Source organism: Pygoscelis adeliae, unplaced genomic scaffold (assembly GCF_000699105.1).
Source record: "Pygoscelis adeliae isolate BGI_AS28 unplaced genomic scaffold, ASM69910v1 Scaffold67, whole genome shotgun sequence".
NCBI lineage: Eukaryota > Metazoa > Chordata > Aves > Sphenisciformes > Spheniscidae > Pygoscelis > Pygoscelis adeliae.
The window spans coordinates 530,534-549,624 of record NW_008825271.1 but is presented as its reverse complement, the minus strand read 5'-3'; the positions used below and the strand labels follow the sequence as shown (position 1 = coordinate 549,624).

Below are 19,091 nucleotides of genomic sequence, written 5' to 3'. Positions count from 1 at the left end.
TCAGAGAGGTGATGCCTCTCTCCAGAATATGTTGTGTGCATAGGGAGAGTAGTAGGTAACAAAATAGATTGGGATGCGTGCTCTGAGAGAGTGCTTTTCTGACTACACCTCATATTCACAACTTAAAATTGCACGTTGCTTTCTGAGGGCGGGAGGTTTTGAAGGGTGGTCCCAGGTGCCTGTGCTGTAGAAGCAAGCCCAAGCGTGGAGCTGAGACAGAAGAGGAGGTGTGATGCCCAAATGGGAGATGCTGGAGCAGAAGTTCATGAGAAGCAGCTCTCCCCTGCTGGGAATTGGGGATTATGACACAAGGGGAGCAGATGGGGATGCAGGGGTCTGCAAACTAAAGGGTGGTCAGCAGAAAGGGGGGCTCTGCGGGCTAGGAGGAGAGGGAAGGAGGAGCACTGAAAACATGGCTGGCTGTGGAGGGCAAGGCGAAGATGAGGGTTCAGAGCAGACTGCAAGACAGGGTGAAGAGGAAAGTTCACCTCCCTGTGTCTTGGTCTGATGTCACATGTTCGGTAGCTTTTGTGCAAGGGGCCAGTGTTCAGTGATGTTTTCCTCTCATGGTGCAGGCCTGCTCTGTACTGGCTTCATGGTCTACACCTCCTCAGGCTAGACACACGTTAGTAAACCGACAGCCATTAGAGATATCTCCCTTCCTGATGGGTCCTTTCCTATGTTGGCTTCCCACCTTCCTTTCCTGTTTGCTTCAGGGTCCTGGTGACACCCCACTGGCACACATTGCAGGCCGTAGACAGCATGATTTCTTTCCTTGGTGGAAGCACTTCTGGGCACCCATCGCCCTTCCTCCTCACCCTCACTCCTCTAAAAAACTCATTGGCACTTAATTATATTTTAACAGTGCTGTCTTTTCCAGAATGTTGGAATTGGCCACTGTTGGAAACGGCAGATCTCAGCGCCATTTCCTCAGCGGACAGGCTGTGAACATGGTCATGTAACAGCAATACCTGCCTGTGTTCAGTGTGTGCCAAGAAACAAGGGCAGAGCCAAAACTGGCTCCAGAAAGAGCCCAGCTGAGCTTTTGGGGTCTGGGGAGGTGTTCTGTTCCTTAGCCTGTTGCGTGTGCCCAATGCAATTTCACGCTGCCCCTGGTAAATGCAGGGGTACGAACTGGAGGGAGTTTAATGCTATTTAGTTTCTTATTTTTAAGATTTATAATTGTCAACTGTCTGGATTTCCTTTTAGCATAGAAACGTATGTATCTGTATGAGATTTGCTGTATCATCTCATTTCTCTCATTTGCGGTATTCTATCATAAAATAAACCATCTCTTTTAGCATTTAATGACTTTATGCAAATTAAACTGTCTATTGCTTTTAAAAATCACAAATTCTTAAGGAGTACATGCAAGTTAAACTGACACAAAATATTACATAGAAATTCTGACATAGCATATATTTAGCTTACCACTTTTAGGGGAATGGGAGAACTGAGCAGTCAAAGATGGACTTATTTGTCCATCATATTCTGTATACTGCAATAGTATATGAGCTAGGAGATAAAAACTCAAGGAAGGGCAGCTTCGGCTTTTTTATCATCTCTCATTTTGTTTGGCTGCACATGTACAAACTGCTATGCAAAACAAACTAGCAGGAAATCCAGAAGCACCTTGCACCAAAGCAAACTGAAGGGAGGCAGCAAATGCATCAGGTTAGAAATGGGAGCTGCTTAAAGTGGAACTAGGGTTTGTTGATCGAGGTTGAGGCTGACTTCCACCCTTAAGCGGTAAAGTGAAATCCTAAATCACCTTCAAGTGGTGTAAGGTAAGCCCAAGCAGAGCGTGCCAGCGTGGTGGTTATGTACCGTGGGGCACTGCTGCAGCCCAGGACTCCAGTGGACCTTGCTTTGAAGCACACTGTGGAAGCTCGTGGGTTCAGTTGTCCATGATGTTCTCACATTTTTGGACCTCATTTGAAAAAAATAAACCTTGGAGGATGTCTGAACCTGCAGTAAACCAAAGGCCACCCAAGGATCTGCTTTGTGTTCTGCACGACAGGGTAACATTGTGTGTTTCACATGTAAACCAGTGGATAAAGTTTTTCTTGTTGTAACTTGGAGATGAACGTTAACATGCTGACACGAAACAATACAATTTCTGTTAATAACAGATGGCTTATTTCTCCACCCCTTTATTTATAGATTACAGGATTTATATTCATGCCAACCAAAGCTTTAGGCATCAAAACAAATGTTGAATTTTTTTAATTGCCTATTAAAAATCATGTTCTTTCCATCTTTTTTTATTTCTGAATAGAGGTGTCTATTTAGAAAACTTCTTAACAAGTGTTGACATGTGTGCCTTAGCCTGGTTTAACCTATGAGTGTTGGTAAACTTTCTGGGTTTTGTTTAAAATGGAGCAAAACCACAAACAAACAAAAAAACCCCCAAAACTGTAGCGGCAGGCTGTCAGTAGAGGGCATCACTACTTTTTTTTTTTTCTTTTGAGTCAAAGCATAGCCTGCTTGTACACTTCAGCTTAATAAAGCTTGCTTTTACTCTGCAATGTGGCAATATTGATCTGTTACTTAACACGTAATAGCTGGATCATATGACACCTTCTTTTTTTAAAGAAGGAATTCTAGGAGAATATATGCCTTTGAAATCTTGTGCTAAATTTTAATAGATGTCTGATTTAAAATTCAGAGAAATCTGTGTGGCAATTACTTCTGTTTTAACAAAAGAATGGCAAATCCAAAGGATCTTGTACCCTTCAGTTCTTTAAATCTATTAATAAAAAAGGACGATGTCTGTTCTTTACAGTGAAATAACTTTATGCATATATATGCATGAAAATACTATAATTACAAATATGACCCCAGTTACTGCAGAAATAAATTTATTAAAGGTTTTACACTTTCTGCAGTCAGCCCTACATGGAATCCAGGAGAAGCTGATGGGCCTGAAGGGCCTGTTTTGACATGACTTCAGGCTTCTTGGCTCTAAAATGGAGAATATCCATATTATAGTGAAGATATGAAGTTTAGAGGAAGGAAATATAAAGTAACTAGTGTGGACTTGAGGAAGCAAGTGGTGGAAGTAAGGCTTCTGTGTCAAAATTAATAATGCTCTATAGTTTAAAAGGAAAAAAAAACCTAGGAAAATTTAAGTTTTAATTAAAGACGTGGTGTCACATGGTAGGTCTGTGGCTGGCACAAGGTTGTGAGAATGAGACTCGTGAGTAGCAATTCTCGCAACAAAAAGAGATCAAGAGCTCTTGATCTTGATCAAGCATGTGTTCATGATTGATGTAGGAAGGACTGTGATATGGAGCCATTATTTAAAAAAAATTATGCTGGATTAGATGCATCTTCTAGCAAGCATGAGTAAAGCAACATCTGCTCTTAGTAGTAGACTCGGAGTACAAAGCAGCAGAAGAAGTTAGCCTCGGTCAAGGTGGGAACACGTGTTTTGAGAAGATGAGGACATGGTGGCAGAGCAGTTACAGCACTTAAAGATCTCTTCTCAGCCAAGATAGGAGGGCATACCCTATTGTGGGATAGGGAGCCACAGTGATACTGAATGTGGGCTGTCCACGTGGCTCAGTAGCAAGCTTTTGAGTCAAACACTGGTGTGCTTCATCTTTGTAAACTAGGCGCGCTCAGGAGCGGTGGACAGGCCTTGTGTCAGTTTGTATTTACATAGAGGTTCTGGTATCTTGATTTGTCCTCTGCCAGCTTGTCTGCTAAGACATTTAGAAAATGTATTTGTCCCTCTGTAAAATGAGGATTATACTGACTTGAAACATGCACATGCAAAAAAATGGAAAAACTGAATGGTGCTAAAACCTTGTCAGGATGATGGTACTGCCCATGAAAATGTATTGGCAAGTGCTAATGACCTGGTAGATTTGTGTAAGTTTGTGTTTCACAGATTTCACAGGAGGTTGGGTTTATTTCAAGAAAAAAGAGTTTAGGTGAATCTTAGCTTGGTGCAGGAATTCTCCTCCAACGCTGAAATATGAAGAACTGAAAAGAATGAACCAATTCTTGCTGATCTTTTGGGCCTGTCAGTACTTGGTGACCACAAAAAACCTGACATAGTTTTGGGAAACTTCTTACCCCTTAAATCTTTATTTTATTCCAGTCTGCCTGAGTCCGGTTTGAATGTGCCGTTTGTGGTACAGTTAGAACTGGGACTGAGTAATGCTGAGCTCCAGACAGATTCATAACAAAATCTTAATAGCCTTCTTCATAGGTTGGTTTGCCTTGATGCCTACATTATGCTTACATCTTATATCTTTAGTATCTAATAGGGATTGCTTGAAAGGAGATCTAATGATAATCAGTATGGTTTTTTCTTCCTTTTGTGGTTTTGTTCTGTCAGTGGGCCTGGCCTTCAAAGCTTGCTTTGCACTGTAATGCAAAGCCTCCCCTTGAGGATTTTACGAGTTTAAAGCTCCTATATTTTACATTAGAAACTCTTCAGAGAAATTGTCTCTCTTATTTTAAGATATGTTTTACAGTGCGAGGAGCTGTAATCATGACCTTCAGTGTGGATTCACACAGTTTTGCAGTGGGCCAAGTGTGTAAGGAATATTTGAAATTTTGAGAGGAGGTTGGGATGCTGTTACTGTCTGCTCCTTGAATTACTTGCTGCCTGCAGCAGCTGTGGATTTTCACCATAGCACCTTTGCTGCTATTACCGGTGTTCATAGTAATTTTTTTAAATTATTTTGCAGTTTACAAAAATGACTAAGACTACTGGTTTGTCAGAAGACATAGTGTGGAACTGCAAGATACTGCTGAAAGAGAGGGATGTGGTTCTAAAGCTCATGAATAAATGTGAAGACATTTCAAATAAACTGACAAAACAAGTAACCAGGATTACTGAAGATGGAGGATGTGGATGGAACATAGAGCAACCCTCCATTCTGAATCAGAGGTATCTTTCCCTTTTTTGTACTTACAGGGGTGTCGGATAATAAGGTATACTTGAAGACTGGGATTTTCAAAACTGTAGTCGCTGAAAGTAGAGTTGTGAATGTTTGACAACTAGCAGCTCTCAGTGAATTAAATAGTGATGTGCAACACTTGAGGGAATCCAACAGATGTTTTTAAGTGTGTCAGGAAGGCTGGTGAGGAGGATGAGAACATAAACCAAAAAGATATAACAGTGCTCAATACCTTGTTTTACTTGCTGTGGTTTTTGATGAATGTAGAAGCCAACCTTGAGTGACAGGATCTTGAGTTGTTAACTTATTTCAAACAAAAGGCCAGACAGAACTGATTCTGTAATGGGGGACCTTACATTTCAAAGATGCCAAATTGAAATGAATCTGAGCAAACTTGTAAAGTTTATCAGCTGGGCTGAAGACCTCGGTCAGGAAGTTCAGACGTACAAAATGATCCAGTGGGAGGGACACGGGGGATGTGTTGGCGGAAAGGATTTATTTCAGAGAGGTAAATTGGCAAGGATCTCCAAAGCGGTATTGGGAAAAAAGAGGGAGCTTAGGAGGAATGGAAATGGGTATGGTGGGGGGCATTATCCTAAGGGTTAGGAAGCATAGGGGTGAAGTGGGAATGGGCAGAGTAGGAAACTGGATTAGACTCGAAGGCTGTTAGTAGTAAATAGGAAAAGGATTTTCAGCTTGTGTCAAAATAAAACCTGAGGGGAAGAGGGAACTGTTCTGAGGGAGCTTATAAGTGATGTTTCTTCTTTGGCAAAAAATGCTGAACTAAGTGACTTGCTGTTGAGTGTGTTTTGTGGATTGTGTGTGTTTGGTTTTTTTGTTGGGTGCTGACACCACCAGTAATTGTACAACAGAGCAAACTTAGTGATGCAGCTGCTAAATGCCACTTAATTTTTTGTGTATTTTAAAAACCAGCAGTTGTGTATCTGCTTTTAACTGGTTGTGGATCACTGATTTTAGAAGAAAAGTATTCATTGTAATGTTCATTTTGATCATTTAAGATGTATAAAAATTTAGATAAACTACTTAGAAACTTCAGAAATGCTCTTTGGTATTCAGGTGACTGATTAAATAAAGTTTGTGTTTTTCACTCCATGAGGAGATCTGGAGTGCATTAAAATATAGGCAATGTTAAACTTACCATTCTGTGATTAACATAAGTGTAAAGTTGTGTTTCGTGGAGAAACAAATAAAAGATGGTAACACAATAAGCTTGATTTCTTAACAGTTTGGAACTTAAGCCGTATCAGAAGATTGGTTTGAACTGGTTAGCATTGCTGCATAAACATGGATTGAACGGCATATTGGCTGATGAAATGGTAAGTGTGAAACTGATTATTTAAGAATTGTTAAAAGTTTTGCAAAAATGCCTTTGTTAAATTCTTTCATTTCCAAGAAATCCCAAGCAGATTATAAGTAATTTGTTTTAGCTAATGTAACCTAAATTGCAAACAGCTTCTCCAAATGTTTAGAAGCTGCTGAGCTCTTACTTTCAATTTGAAAGTCAAAGGTAGCCTAAGATTCACGGACGCTGAAAATTACAAGTCACATGGTGTCTTCTGATGCAATGGAAGCAGTTTCTACCACAACAGATTATCCTCAAACCATTCATTTTAATAGCTCCTTGGCCATAAGTATATTTCATTCTACTTGTCCAGCATTTTGTTGTAGTGAGCCCTTATCTTCTACACTTCTCCATCAGTTTCAAAACAGGTAGTTAACGATACAGAAAAAAACTAAGTGGGTAGAAACCTTTTCTGCTTCTCCAGCATTTCAACCATCTCTTGTCATTACGCTCCCCGTAAGTTTTGAAAGAAGAGAGAAAAGCTTATGGGTTTGAGGGTTTTTTTGATGCTGAGTAATTGTACAACAGAACAAACTTAGTGCTGCAGCTGCTAAATGCTGAATGTGTTGTCAGTGGCTTTTAGTCCTGGCTGATGTTCATCTTGTGACGAGCCATGAGTGAATGCATGGGTTTGCTTCACTAAGACGTAGGCAGTGTTTCTCAACTTCCGTATGTTTCGTATTTGTAAGAACTACCCTATGTGTGTATTTTGTGGTAGATAAGATAAATTTTTAAATCCATGATACAGAAGACAGGAAAGTGAGTATTGGCGGAAACATAGGCTTATCTTAAAGAAATCTGATTTCCATGTTAAATTCCACTTCAGAAATAGCTGGAATATCCTTTGTACAACTGGCTCAAATGGAAAGAAACAATTAGTTTCCAAGTAATCATTTGTCTGCTGTCTGTTTCGGGAAGGTAAATTTTTGAAGAAGATTTGAGGGATGAACTTGAACTAAAATGAAAAACTTCATAAATGGAAAAGATGAATCCCTGATGCTCAAATGTTGAGCTGAAAAGATAATTGAGTTTGACTGCGACTGTATTTAAGAAGGAATTGTCTTCTGTAAAAACAATGTGGTTAAACAGAACAATTTTTCTGTGCGGATTTGTAATCTTTAGTTAACGTTGACTATGCTGTAATTGTCATATGAGTACAAAACACTAGTATGTTCTACAGATTGTAAATTTTGTTTAAATGGATTTGTTTTCTCTTAGGGCTTAGGAAAAACAATTCAAGCTATTGCATTTCTAGCTTATCTCTACCAAGAGGGCAACAGGGGTCCCCATTTGATAGTTGTGCCAGCTTCAACATTAGGTAAGTTACAAGCTTCAAAATTATTTGTTTGTTAAAAAAAAACCAAACATGAACAGACAGTGAAACTAAGATAATTTTGTGAAAGAAAACTTAATTTTCTTATGATAATATTCAACTCCTTAAGTAATTTGAATTGGAATGCAAAACTGAAGGCATGCTTGTTCTGAATTAATTAGACCTAAAGTTTTTTTTTAATATGCTCTGTATGCTTCACAAAAAACAAAGCTACTTGTTACAATTTGAACTTGTTTAGCAAAGTAGTCTTTTTACTTACTGAATATTGGCTGAAATTCCTAGTCTTCAGGCTGTGCTTAGGGTTAGGTTTCATGACATTTGAGACATTTAATGTCTTTTTTCCCTCTTTGCTGCACAGAATCTGTCAAAGCAGATCAAAATCCTAAAACGATGAGGCTGACTGTCTTAGTTGCGTGTTTTGATTGTTTAGTGACCTCAGTCGAAAGCAGGAAGAATATGGTGGAATAAAATATATCAGCGAAGCTGATGAGTTTGAGCAGAAACTAATTCTCCATGGAGTTAAATTTGGTTTTGTTGAATAATTATAGAAAGGAGGAAGTAGCAAGTTTAATTTAGAAAGAAAATGCTGCTTTTAATATAAAATAGTTATTTGGGCTTCAAAAATGTCTCTTAATGCATCAGAAAAGCTTCCAGTTGTTCAACGTCAGTTTGAAATTGCTGTTTCCAGTGTGCTTTTAAAATCCACTAGAACCCATTTTTTTTAAATAACTTAAAAATGCATGTTACTTAAAACCTGAGGTGTACATAAAGGTGTAAACGAAAGTGCTTTTGTGAAGTGAATCGTAAAGGCTCATGAATTGTAGTGGCAGGTTGGCCCAAGCCATCCAGCACAGGGATGCCTGGGAAGTGCGGTCTACCTGCATCTTTCCTGACTCTTTTCTGGAGGTGTCTCCTCAGCCCTGATCAGGGTCTGGCCTGGGTCAAGTGGCATTTACCAGAGACCCCCTTCTGCTGTGGTCTGGGGTCAGCATTTGTGTTGGCTGTCAAGCAGCTTCCCCTCGGGCATGGTAGCGTCGCCGGTGGCGGCTCTGCTGGCTGCACACCTGGAGCTGGGTCAAGTTGTCAGGCTTCCTTGCCTACTCCCAGAGGCAGTGTCTCTCCTGATGAAACACTTCTGGATGCGAGTACTGACAAATGAAGTGATTTGCTTTCTGAGGAATTAACTGGCTAGGGAAGAAATCGGGCTGAAAAGTTAAGCGTTGTAATATTTTTACATGGTGGTTACAGACCATGCAGGGACTTTCTGTAGTAGTTTAAAGCGCAAGCTGGTTAAACAAGAATTACTTAAAGCCCAGTTGTGGGTTGTTTGATTTCCCTAAATATTAACAGTTTTCCAGCATTTAGACAGAAAGTTCTTAACCTTCAGGAGAATTTAAAGGGATTTGCTTTAAAATCAGATGTTTGGTTTAATGCTGAGGTGTGTCTGAAGTTATGTAAGACATAATAAAATATAAATGACTTGGTTTTTATTTTAATGATGTCTTACAGATAACTGGATAAGAGAAGTTCATCTGTGGTGTCCTGAACTGAATGTCCTTTTTTACTATGGTGAGGAATCTAATTTAGAAATTAATCCAATAATACAGTTGCTAACAGCCTAAGAAAAGATGAATTGCTCATGGAAGCATTGTTTTAAGACAGTTGTTTAAATACACATACTTATCGCTGAAGGTATTTCTGCGTCTTAATTTTTATATGTATATAAATATATGTACTTGTACTCATTTTATGTTTTGTCCTTTTGTAGGATCCCAAGAAGATAGGAAACATCTCAGGGTGGACATTAATAATAAAGTTGTCGATTTCAATGTGATTGTAACTACGTAAGTACAGTAATTAAATAACAAGTGAGATTTAGTTAGCTCCTACTGACCTCTAGTGGTACAACAAAACAAACTATGTTTGGAGGTTGGTGAGATGGGAAGGGAACTTATTTTTGTTTTCAGGTAATGGTTAACTAGGGTTTTATTAATGTGTAACAGATACTATGTACTAGATGCTTTAGATATTATCTATTAATCACATAATACATGCCAATAGATACATATTACTTTGTAATAGATTTGCATAGTTTTTTGGAAAGTGTTACTGAGAGCACTGGCTCATGAAGTAAACTGTAGTTATTTGCCAGTAGTAAACTGTGTTATGGTTGGTTACTTCTAGGCAGTTTTACTTACTGCACCTCCTGTATTCTCTCCATAACTCTTAACAATTTTAGAGAATTTGATTGTCATAACAGTATGTTCATGTTAAATTTGCATTTAATGTGTCTTTTATGATATCTTTCACTGACAGATACAACTGTGCAATTAGCAGCTCAGACGATCGAGGACTGTTTCGCAGGTTGAAGCTTAACTATGCAATTTTTGATGAAGGTCACATGCTCAAGAACATGAGCTCTGTACGCTACCAGCACCTTATGACAATTAATGTAAGAGGTTTAGTTATTGTTGGGTTAAGAGGGGACAACTCCTGTTTCTTCTGTTCTGTAGTTATGGGCTGGGGGAAAATGGAATATTAACTGCAAAGTTCATATACACATAATGTTCCAGAAACTACAGTATGCAAGTGGATATAAGTGTTGGTGTGGTCTTAGGAATGGATCCTGCATTGTGAACTCTTTCAGGGAGACAAGCTCCCAAAGAAATGTAATAAATTTCCTATAGCATCATTACAATGATGGTAGTGGTTCAGTTTCAGTATTAAGCAATTTTCCAGTTTTATCCCACAGTAGTAAAGATTGTAAACATGCTATTCTGATGACTTGTGCTGAAACACTGTAGTATTTAAGGACTTACTTTGATAGGACTGTGCAAGACAAGCTAGCTTTAAAATATTTTTTTTTTCTTGTAGCTTGTGGCCTGAGTCAGCAGCATTTTGAAAAAGAGAAAATTTGAGTACAGCTCTTTCTCTGATTATTGTGATTCAGGACTGTAGTATTCATACAATAATAATATACTTATGATCATTTATTGTGACTCACTTTTCAAGATCATATTTTCATCAAAAGCCTTTTTAAGAAGCTGATGTTTAACCAGTTAAACTGTGGCTTGTCCTTGCAATTCAAAAGTTGTGCATAAGTACTGTGTGACATTAGAAAAGATGATATGGGAGCAACAATTAGCACATTAATTAAAAAAAAAAAAAAAACCCCAAAAAACCCCAACAGAAAAACCCACAAAACCAACCAAACAAGAAAAACCCTAATAGAGCCAGGAAGGCTTTTCTTACATCTGGATTAGGCTTCTTGAATAGTCTTAAATTGATACGTGCTCAGTTCCCCACAGATCTGTAAACCGTTTTGTTGACTTAGCCAGGAAATTATTCCATGGGATTTAAATATATATTAGGTTTAAATAGTTATAATTTAAACCAAGCTCATTTTCTCACTTCTCCACAGTGGTGGTGTTTCTGCCAATATTCTTTTTTAACCTGTTTGACTAATGTTTCTCACTGCTGTTTTCCACTTTGGACAATCAGGCAAAGAATCGCTTACTGCTAACGGGGACTCCGGTTCAAAATAATCTGTTGGAATTGATGTCCCTCTTGAATTTTGTCATGCCGCATATGTTCAGCAGTAGCACAAGTGAAATCCGAAGGATGTTCTCTTCAAAAACAGTAAGTACTATATACTTTCTTATTGAAAATAACATTTATTTATTTATTTTTTTGCTAGAACACTGCTGTTGCTGCATAACTTCTGTTTTATTGGTATCTTAAAGAAACAGGTAGTGTGATTATGAAAATCTAGAAAATGAAACAATGAAATAAACCATTTAAAGTAAGAATGTGTCATAACAGGATATCTCAGAATACTAATGGTCCTGTTAGATCTGTCTGTTTTGGCTGGGTTTTTCATCAAGTTAGAATAGTTAGTTACAGCTGAAAACTTCACACTGTAATTGAATTCTTGCAATATTTTCCTTAGAAGAGTGCTGAAGAACAAAGCGTATATGAAAAGGAGAGGATTGCACACGCAAAGCAGATAATAAAACCATTCATCTTGAGAAGAGTAAAAGATGAGGTAATGTTTTATCTTTAAAATAATGGTTTCATATCATCAAAAAGCCTGATGATCTTTGAGACTAACAGTAGAATTTAAGGTCAAATTTTGTCAGTGCTAGCTTTAGCTGTTTATCTAGGAAGAGCAAGAAACTTGAGCTATCTTCTATCTTTCAGGAGTTTGCAAGTAAAAACGTGATCTGCTGCAGCTTTGGGTTTTGACGCTGCTTATTTGCTGACTATTTACAGTTGAGAATTTTAGTTAGGAAAGATCACCAAAAGGTGATTCAGTGCACTGCTAAGCGATGAGAAGTGAGAAATCCTCCACATTAACCACAAAATATTTGTGACTTTATAGTAATGGTGTTTTATTTTAACAGAAAGGATTAAGGCAGTGAATGTGCATGCATGTATTTGTGTATATGTATGACTAGAAATTTGTGTTTTAAGTTATTTTGTTATCATCAAAATGTTTCTTTTTCATTCTAAAATCCAGAACCTATTTAAATTCTTCTATTTAGAATTGCATATATAAAAGAAAGGGAAAACTTAATAGTGATCCGAAAAGTGTTTCTGTGTACTTGCATATTTTAGTAGTCAGTGGCTTGAAGAGGGTATCTCTGATTAGCAGGGGAGTAGGTTCCAGGTATTGCATGTAGTATTATTTTGTGCAGTTTTGGAGCGTGCAGACCGTGTTACTCTGGGGGGGGGAGGGGTGATGTATAATCCAAATCAAGTTCTGAGTAAGTCGAACTGCTGACTCAGTTGGCGAAGTTGCAGCCAATGAAAGGAGTTGGGATGGGGAGAATGAATAGAGTAGCTTAAAAGCAGGCTTGTAAGATAGTACAGAATTATTGACCATTCACTACAGTCCAGTTTTTACCTGGTATGTTTTTATTTTGTCAGGTCCTTAAACAGCTACCTCCCAAAAAAGATCTCATTGAATTATGTGCCATGTCTGAGAAACAGGAACAACTTTACTGTGATCTCTTAAACAAGCTCAAGAAAACTATTGATAGTAATGGTATGTGAGGGTCTTATTTCCTTTTGCTGGATTTTTTTCGTGCCCAGACATATGTTGAATGTAACTACAAAGCCCTTGCTTTGTAGAAATGTCTAATACTCATAAACTGACTATATCCCTTCTATGAATTTTTCTGAAGTTTAGGTAATAGGTGAAATGTCAAATTTGGTTCTTACAAATAAAGTTCTCCTGAGAGATAAAGATGTGTCAGATAGGCATCTATGCACTACTTCTGAATATACCTTATTTTTTTGTTTACAGAAAAAAACTCTGATATGGGAAATGTAATGATGCAACTTAGAAAAATGGCAAATCATCCTCTCCTGCATCGTCAGTATTACACGACTGACAAGCTCAGGACAATGTCCATGCTTATGCTCAAGGTAAGGTGATGAGATTCAGAAACAATCCTTAATTTCTCAGAATTTTTAATGCAACTTAAATAGATTTTTTTTTTTTTTATTGTCACTCCTCTGGTCAAAAGTGTGTCTTTGCAAAACTTAATTCATTGTTGCTGCTTTTTATTTCTCTGCATCTATCCAGTGCTCTAATCAAGCTCTGTATGTGTTGAACACTGATTTTTGTATCAGATATTAGAAGGGAGAGAACAGTTGTGGGACTGCAGTCATCTCCTTTTCATTAGCTCCTCCTTAACACCTCTTCCCTCCACCCCAAAATTTAAAACCAGAGTACTTATGAAAAAAGTCTTGGGTGGGCACTTGAGTTTACTAGTATTTTCTGCGTAGCAAGAAATCTAAGCTGTACAGAACTAAAATAGGGAAGGCATAAGTATTGAACTGTTGAGGATTTTTTTTTTTTTTTTTTTTTTGTAATTTGGCTGGAGTTAATGCCTGTGGAGTTTGGGGAAAATTGTTGCTTCTTTCTAAAGTATAAAAAAAAAAAGTCTGAATGTGCAGCAGGTGCTCTAAGAAAGTTGCAGCTGGCTTTCAATATCTTCAGCTTTGTTTTAAAATAAAGCCAGTCAAGGTTGGGGGGAAGGGAAGAAGTGACCCATTGGTTTATGAAGGATTTTTGTCCCTTTTTATTCCTACTCATACCATCGTACTCTCCAGATGTGGCTTTTCTTTTCCTCTTTCTTCCAGGCATGACATCCCTCTACCCACCCTACATCTTGGGCTGGGCTTCCCATGTCTTCTACCATCTATCCAAGGATTGGACCTCCCTTTTAGGGAATGTGTCTTCAGGGGAAGAGGTCTGATACAGGGGTAAAAGGTCATAGGGCTTGATGGGAACTAGGTAATTGCTATGGAGGTTGAGCATATACTTCTTAGTTTTTGGTAGTACAAGTTCTTGTAAAAGCTAACTGCGAAGTAATGATCCTCTACTATAAACCTGGGGTTGCAGAGTTCATCTTTTGTTGCTTGCATGAGCCACGCTCTGGCATTTGTCCATGTCTAGTTGTGCTACTTCGTTCTTTCAGAAATTTTGGATGTTATTGTGTGGTGTTTTTTTTTTTTTCTTGTCTGTCTGGCAAGATTGTGTATTGCATTATTTCCCTTAATTTTTGCTAACAGGAACCCACACATTGTGATGCTAACCCTGACCTTATCTTTGAAGATATGACAGTAATGACAGATTTTGAGCTGCATTTGCTTTGTAAGCAATATTTTCACGTCAACGACTTCAAGTTAGACATGGATCAGATCTTGGATTCTGGAAAGTTTAGAGCACTGGAACGCATTCTCTCTGACCTTAAAGAAAAGGTGGGTACTACAGATGTCTGAAACGTCTTTTCCTGTCCATCTAAAGGGTGGCTCTAAATAACTGGTTGAATTAACGTCTGCTAGCTGTATATGCAACCCAGCTGCTTTTCTATGGAGTATTACAATGTGATTTAGTGCATGTGCAGTATTGCAAAGCTATTCTTACAGCTTTTAATGTGCAGTCCAGCCTATGTGCGTCACTTTAGAGACAGCTGAAATAAGCTTTCCCATTTTTCCAAGTTTCAGAATATTCATCCTGAGTTAACACTACTTTCTCAATGTACGGAGGGCTAGCATCATTTTCACAGCTCATGAACTTTGACCTTCTTTTGGCAATTGAGTAAGACTATTACATCAGAATAATCATGCATGTGTTAAGCCAGTGTAAAGGTAAGAAGAGGTCACTCCTTTGAGTCATAGATTCAAACTGGCTTATTTTACAAATAAGCATGTACCATAATACTTCAGTGTCCTGAATTTGCATAAGTGTCCTGTGCACCTGTTCGACTATTTCAGACAAAAGAGTGCTACTGCTCTGTATTATATGGAATATAGCTTAAATTTAAGTTTTTAATGAAAATATTTTGTTGATGTTTATAGATGGAGCAGATCTGTCACGCACTTGATATGTGATTTCTAGATTGCTTGAGTCACCTAAGTACAAAGTGACTAAAAAAATTCTTGCACTGACAAAAGTTGGGTTAATGCAGCAGAAATATTGGATACGATATCTTCACTGAAAGTCAGTCCTGACTTGATGAATTTCAGCTTAGTCTTTTAGTTTGGAACACAGGGATTCAGTCAAAGTAAAATAACGTATTTGCACCAGTAAAGTACTTGTTGTGTAGTTCATTACCCGTAATTGACGTGTTTTAAAACTTATTTTGCTTTGTCATTTCCAGGGTGACAGAGTTGTATTGTTTAGCCAGTTTACTATGATGCTGGATATCTTGGAAGTTTTCCTAAAACATTGGCAATATAGATACATTAGGTTGGATGGAAAAACACAGATTTCTGATCGGTATGTGACTTTTTTGCTGAAGATGAGAGAAAAAAATGTATGTGTGCATAGAGGGGGGGAGGTGACTTACAACCCTTACTTTTGTTTTCCAATGTATAGAATTCTGTGGTCACTGGGCATTGACTATAGAACGGGTTTAATGTTGGATTTCAGATCTCCTTAGTAAGGATGAGGCTGAAAGGTGAGTTTTAGATGGTCGGGTTACAGTCTTAACCATCGAAATGGAAAACTTGTGTCTTCAGCAGTTCATGGTGTGTTTGATTTGCTTGTGTGTCAGCATGCCATAACAAAAGCTCACCTGTAGATATTCCTTGGAAGTATAGTATATCTCTGTTACAATAGGCAGATAAGCCCCTCTGTTCCTCTAGGACAAACCATTTACTCTGTCCTTCACAGCTGAAGATGTTGCAATACTTTTCTTGTATTTGAGCTGTGCTGGTTTTCTGCTGTTTCCTGTTTCGTGATTATTTTTTTTAGATGCTCTTTCCTTCATTGCAAAAAAACTGTCATTCTTGCTGTGGTATTACTTCCCACTTACAGCTGAAATCTGCTACTTCCCTTGTATGTGCAATTAGTACAGAAGACGGTCATGAAGCTAAATTCCTCTCCCCGCGCCACCCCCCAACCCCCCGGTTTGTTTCAAGTACTTCCGTCTTCCCTCATCCTCCAACTTGCTCTTTGTATTCTATGATCATCCAAAATCTTTTTCCAAGCCTCTTCTCATTCTTTGCTGTCTATCTGTCACTCTGAGTATGTTTCTCTGGTCACTGCTGAGGACTGTTGGTACCCTTTTTCCTTCTGCATAATATCTGTACTTTTGAGCTGCTTTGCAGTGCCACTGTCCTCCCTTTCAAAAGATCATCATCCTAACTTCTGTATTCAACTCTGGAGCCAGTGTGGTGTTTTCTCCAAGGCCTGATGCGTGTTTTCTTGTGTTCTTCAGGATACATCTAATAGATCAGTTCAATACAGATATGGGTATATTTGTATTCCTCCTGTCAACTAAAGCTGGTGGCTTGGGAATTAATCTGACCTCAGCAAATGTTGTTATTCTTCATGACATTGATTGCAACCCATACAATGATAAGCAAGCAGAAGACCGATGCCATAGAGTAGGTCAGACAAGGTAAGACTTCTTAATTATAATGCTTGGCTTTTCTTGGAGGCAAGCTCTCAAAGGAGGCTAAAAGGACAATATTTTATGATTAAAAATTCCATTGTAAGCAGAGACTTGTGTAAACCAGCTCTGGGTTGTGTGGGAGCTAGGTAATAGTAATTGTCTTAGCACATGTTGCTGCCAGAACAAACCTTATTTACATTCTCCTCCATTTTCCAGTTCTCTATAACTCTCAAATTCTCTGTAATTCTCAAATTTCTGGTGCTAGGAACCATGTCAAGGCAGACTGAAGTCTTTGGGACTGTTTGGCAAAGCTGTTTGTTCTCTTCAGGAGACTTTAAAGCTCTGAAGTGCCACCCTATCATAAAGAGTGAAACCATGGACTGTTTTAAAGTCCTCCATCAGAATAAGCTAACGTGAGGAATAGGATATGTTTAATAACTGGTATTTCAACTGTAGTATGGGATGAGGGGGAAGTTGAGTTGTTTCTATTAATGGAGATTTCTGTGACCGTCCAGACTTCGTGGTGGCTGGCAGTGCAGGAGAAAACAAGTTTCCTGGCAGCACAGGGCACAGTTGGTCCAGACAGGAAAACTAGAAGCTCTTTGTATTGCCCTCTTGTTCATTTCCTCCTTCTGGTTTTAAACCACTGCATGCTGAGCGAAGGCATAGCATCCTTCCCTTTTGCACTAATCCAAAGAAACGATATAAATGGATTTATCCTATTTTGTGGGTTTCAGAGAAGTAAAAGTCATAAAGCTAATCAGTAAGGGGACTATTGAAGAATCCATGCTCAAAATCAGCCAGCAAAAACTGAAGTTAGAACAAGATATGACTGCAGCAGATTCAGGTAAGTCCCTTGCACGTAATGATGTCCACTTAAGTGAATTAAGGTTGCTGCAATATATTATTCTGAAAAAACAAGGTTCTTGATGCAGACAAGCCTTTTTTCTTTTCCGTGTTAAATAAACTAGAAAGATGTATTTGTGCCAATTATTGTTCGGTTCGACAGGAAGTGCCCTCTGAGTCTGACCCATAAATCAATGACAGGCTCCTACAAGTAGAGGATTTTGTACAGTTTGGGGGATCTAGACTTTTGTCTGTTTACGTGAAATATTTTGAGCTGTACTAACGCTTGTTTTTATTCCTCAGGAGAAGAAGGAACCATTCCAGCAGATATAGCCACACTATTAAAAGCTTCATTAGGTCTCTAAAATGTAAATATGTTGTGGAATTCAAGGAAGAAAGGTGATGTTGTACCCCAAGGACTCTTACGTTACTGATGACCATGAGTTTTATGAACATTTATAACTTTTTGTAGTTTCTTTATCGTATTCCTCATGGTATTGAAGATTTTTAACACCAATGGCATTCTTTTGATGCTTAAAAACATAAATGGCCCAAATGTGCCGACATCGGATGCTGAATAAACATTATTTTACAGATCACTTTTCAAACCGTGGACCTAAGTAGTAATTGTTTTAACAAATCTGCTACTGCTTAAGATTTGTCAGTATTTTTGTAATTATTTCTACCTCCAAATATATATATAAACCGTCTGTTTCACTGGATTACATGTGTAGATTTTTTTATATGTGCCTTATTTGACAATGCTCGAGTCTGTTTCTGCTTGTTTTGGTTCATTTGATGTACTGGTTTTGTATCAACTTGTTCAAATAAAATTGCATAGATTAACAAAATGTTGTCATTTTGTGGTTATTTGGGGGAGGGGGGTGTGATAACTTGCGTGTTCTAAGTCAAATAGGCAGCTTTCAAACTAGCTGAAATGTTCCATTTGAAGTGACTTGGCTTTATCCAGCAGTAGTTAATTACTAGTGTTTCATTATACTCTAATAACAATTGTGTTAGGATATTGGTTATAAAAACAGAATTCCTGCCAAATGGAACTTTCCACCCAGGTTGCAAGTTTTTTTGTCAGTCCTCGGTGTTGATACCAGATCTGCGCTCTGCCAGTGAAGTGCCCTGGACACAAAGCTTATGTCTTGCTCTCTTCTTGAAGTTTCAGTGAATTTTGAATTCATCTCAGTGAAATGAAGAGCTTCAGTGGTATCAATGATGAGGTGTGCCTCCACCTGAAGTTTTTAATCTGCTGGCAAGGATGTGATTTGAGGAGGTAGGAGAGGAGGATGTCCCTTTCCCTGGACAGAGGAAAAGACTGAAATTCGGTCTTTTGAACTCATAGTTAAGATTCAGACTGCTGCTTTTTTAGAAGCTGGAGGAAGGCAAAGAATGGGGAAGTCCTTATTGCCCCTGCCCTCTGTTAAAGCCTCAGCTGCTGTGTGCTCTGTGGAGAGCTCAGCAAATCTGTACCAGGCTGAATCTCTTGGAGGGCTGTGTCCTAGAATTCACACTGGTTTGCAATATGGGGTTGCTAGTTACCACTTTCCTATATCTGGTTATCACACTCAGAAGACACTTGTTGCATCTTTTGAAGGAACTTAAACAGTTTGATATTAAGAGTAGGGAAGAGGAGCTGGAGTCCATGGGTTGCTCAGTATTTCACCCTGTCTTCAGATACTGCTAGTGATGAGTCAGTGAGGTGATCTGTG

The 19,091-nt window shown here is 38.4% G+C and overlaps 1 protein-coding gene across 1 annotated transcript in view; it reads left to right on the top strand.

Moving 5' to 3' along the window:
- SMARCAD1 (SWI/SNF-related, matrix-associated actin-dependent regulator of chromatin, subfamily a, containing DEAD/H box 1) overlaps positions 1-18,214 on the top strand; it is a 45,899-nt gene extending 27,685 nt beyond the window's left edge. Inside the window, exons 9-23 of the mRNA XM_009329759.1 lie at positions 4,704-4,906; positions 6,163-6,253; positions 7,498-7,597; positions 9,122-9,181; positions 9,381-9,456; positions 9,929-10,064; positions 11,114-11,251; positions 11,562-11,657; positions 12,542-12,659; positions 12,921-13,042; positions 14,195-14,383; positions 15,286-15,404; positions 16,348-16,530; positions 17,262-17,371; positions 17,674-18,214. Coding sequence (XP_009328034.1) covers positions 4,704-4,906; positions 6,163-6,253; positions 7,498-7,597; positions 9,122-9,181; positions 9,381-9,456; positions 9,929-10,064; positions 11,114-11,251; positions 11,562-11,657; positions 12,542-12,659; positions 12,921-13,042; positions 14,195-14,383; positions 15,286-15,404; positions 16,348-16,530; positions 17,262-17,371; positions 17,674-17,735 — 1,803 coding nt within the window. The 3' untranslated portion in view covers positions 17,736-18,214. The remainder of the gene's footprint in view (positions 1-4,703; positions 4,907-6,162; positions 6,254-7,497; positions 7,598-9,121; positions 9,182-9,380; positions 9,457-9,928; positions 10,065-11,113; positions 11,252-11,561; positions 11,658-12,541; positions 12,660-12,920; positions 13,043-14,194; positions 14,384-15,285; positions 15,405-16,347; positions 16,531-17,261; positions 17,372-17,673) is intronic.
- Positions 18,215-19,091: the final 877 nt, after the last annotated feature.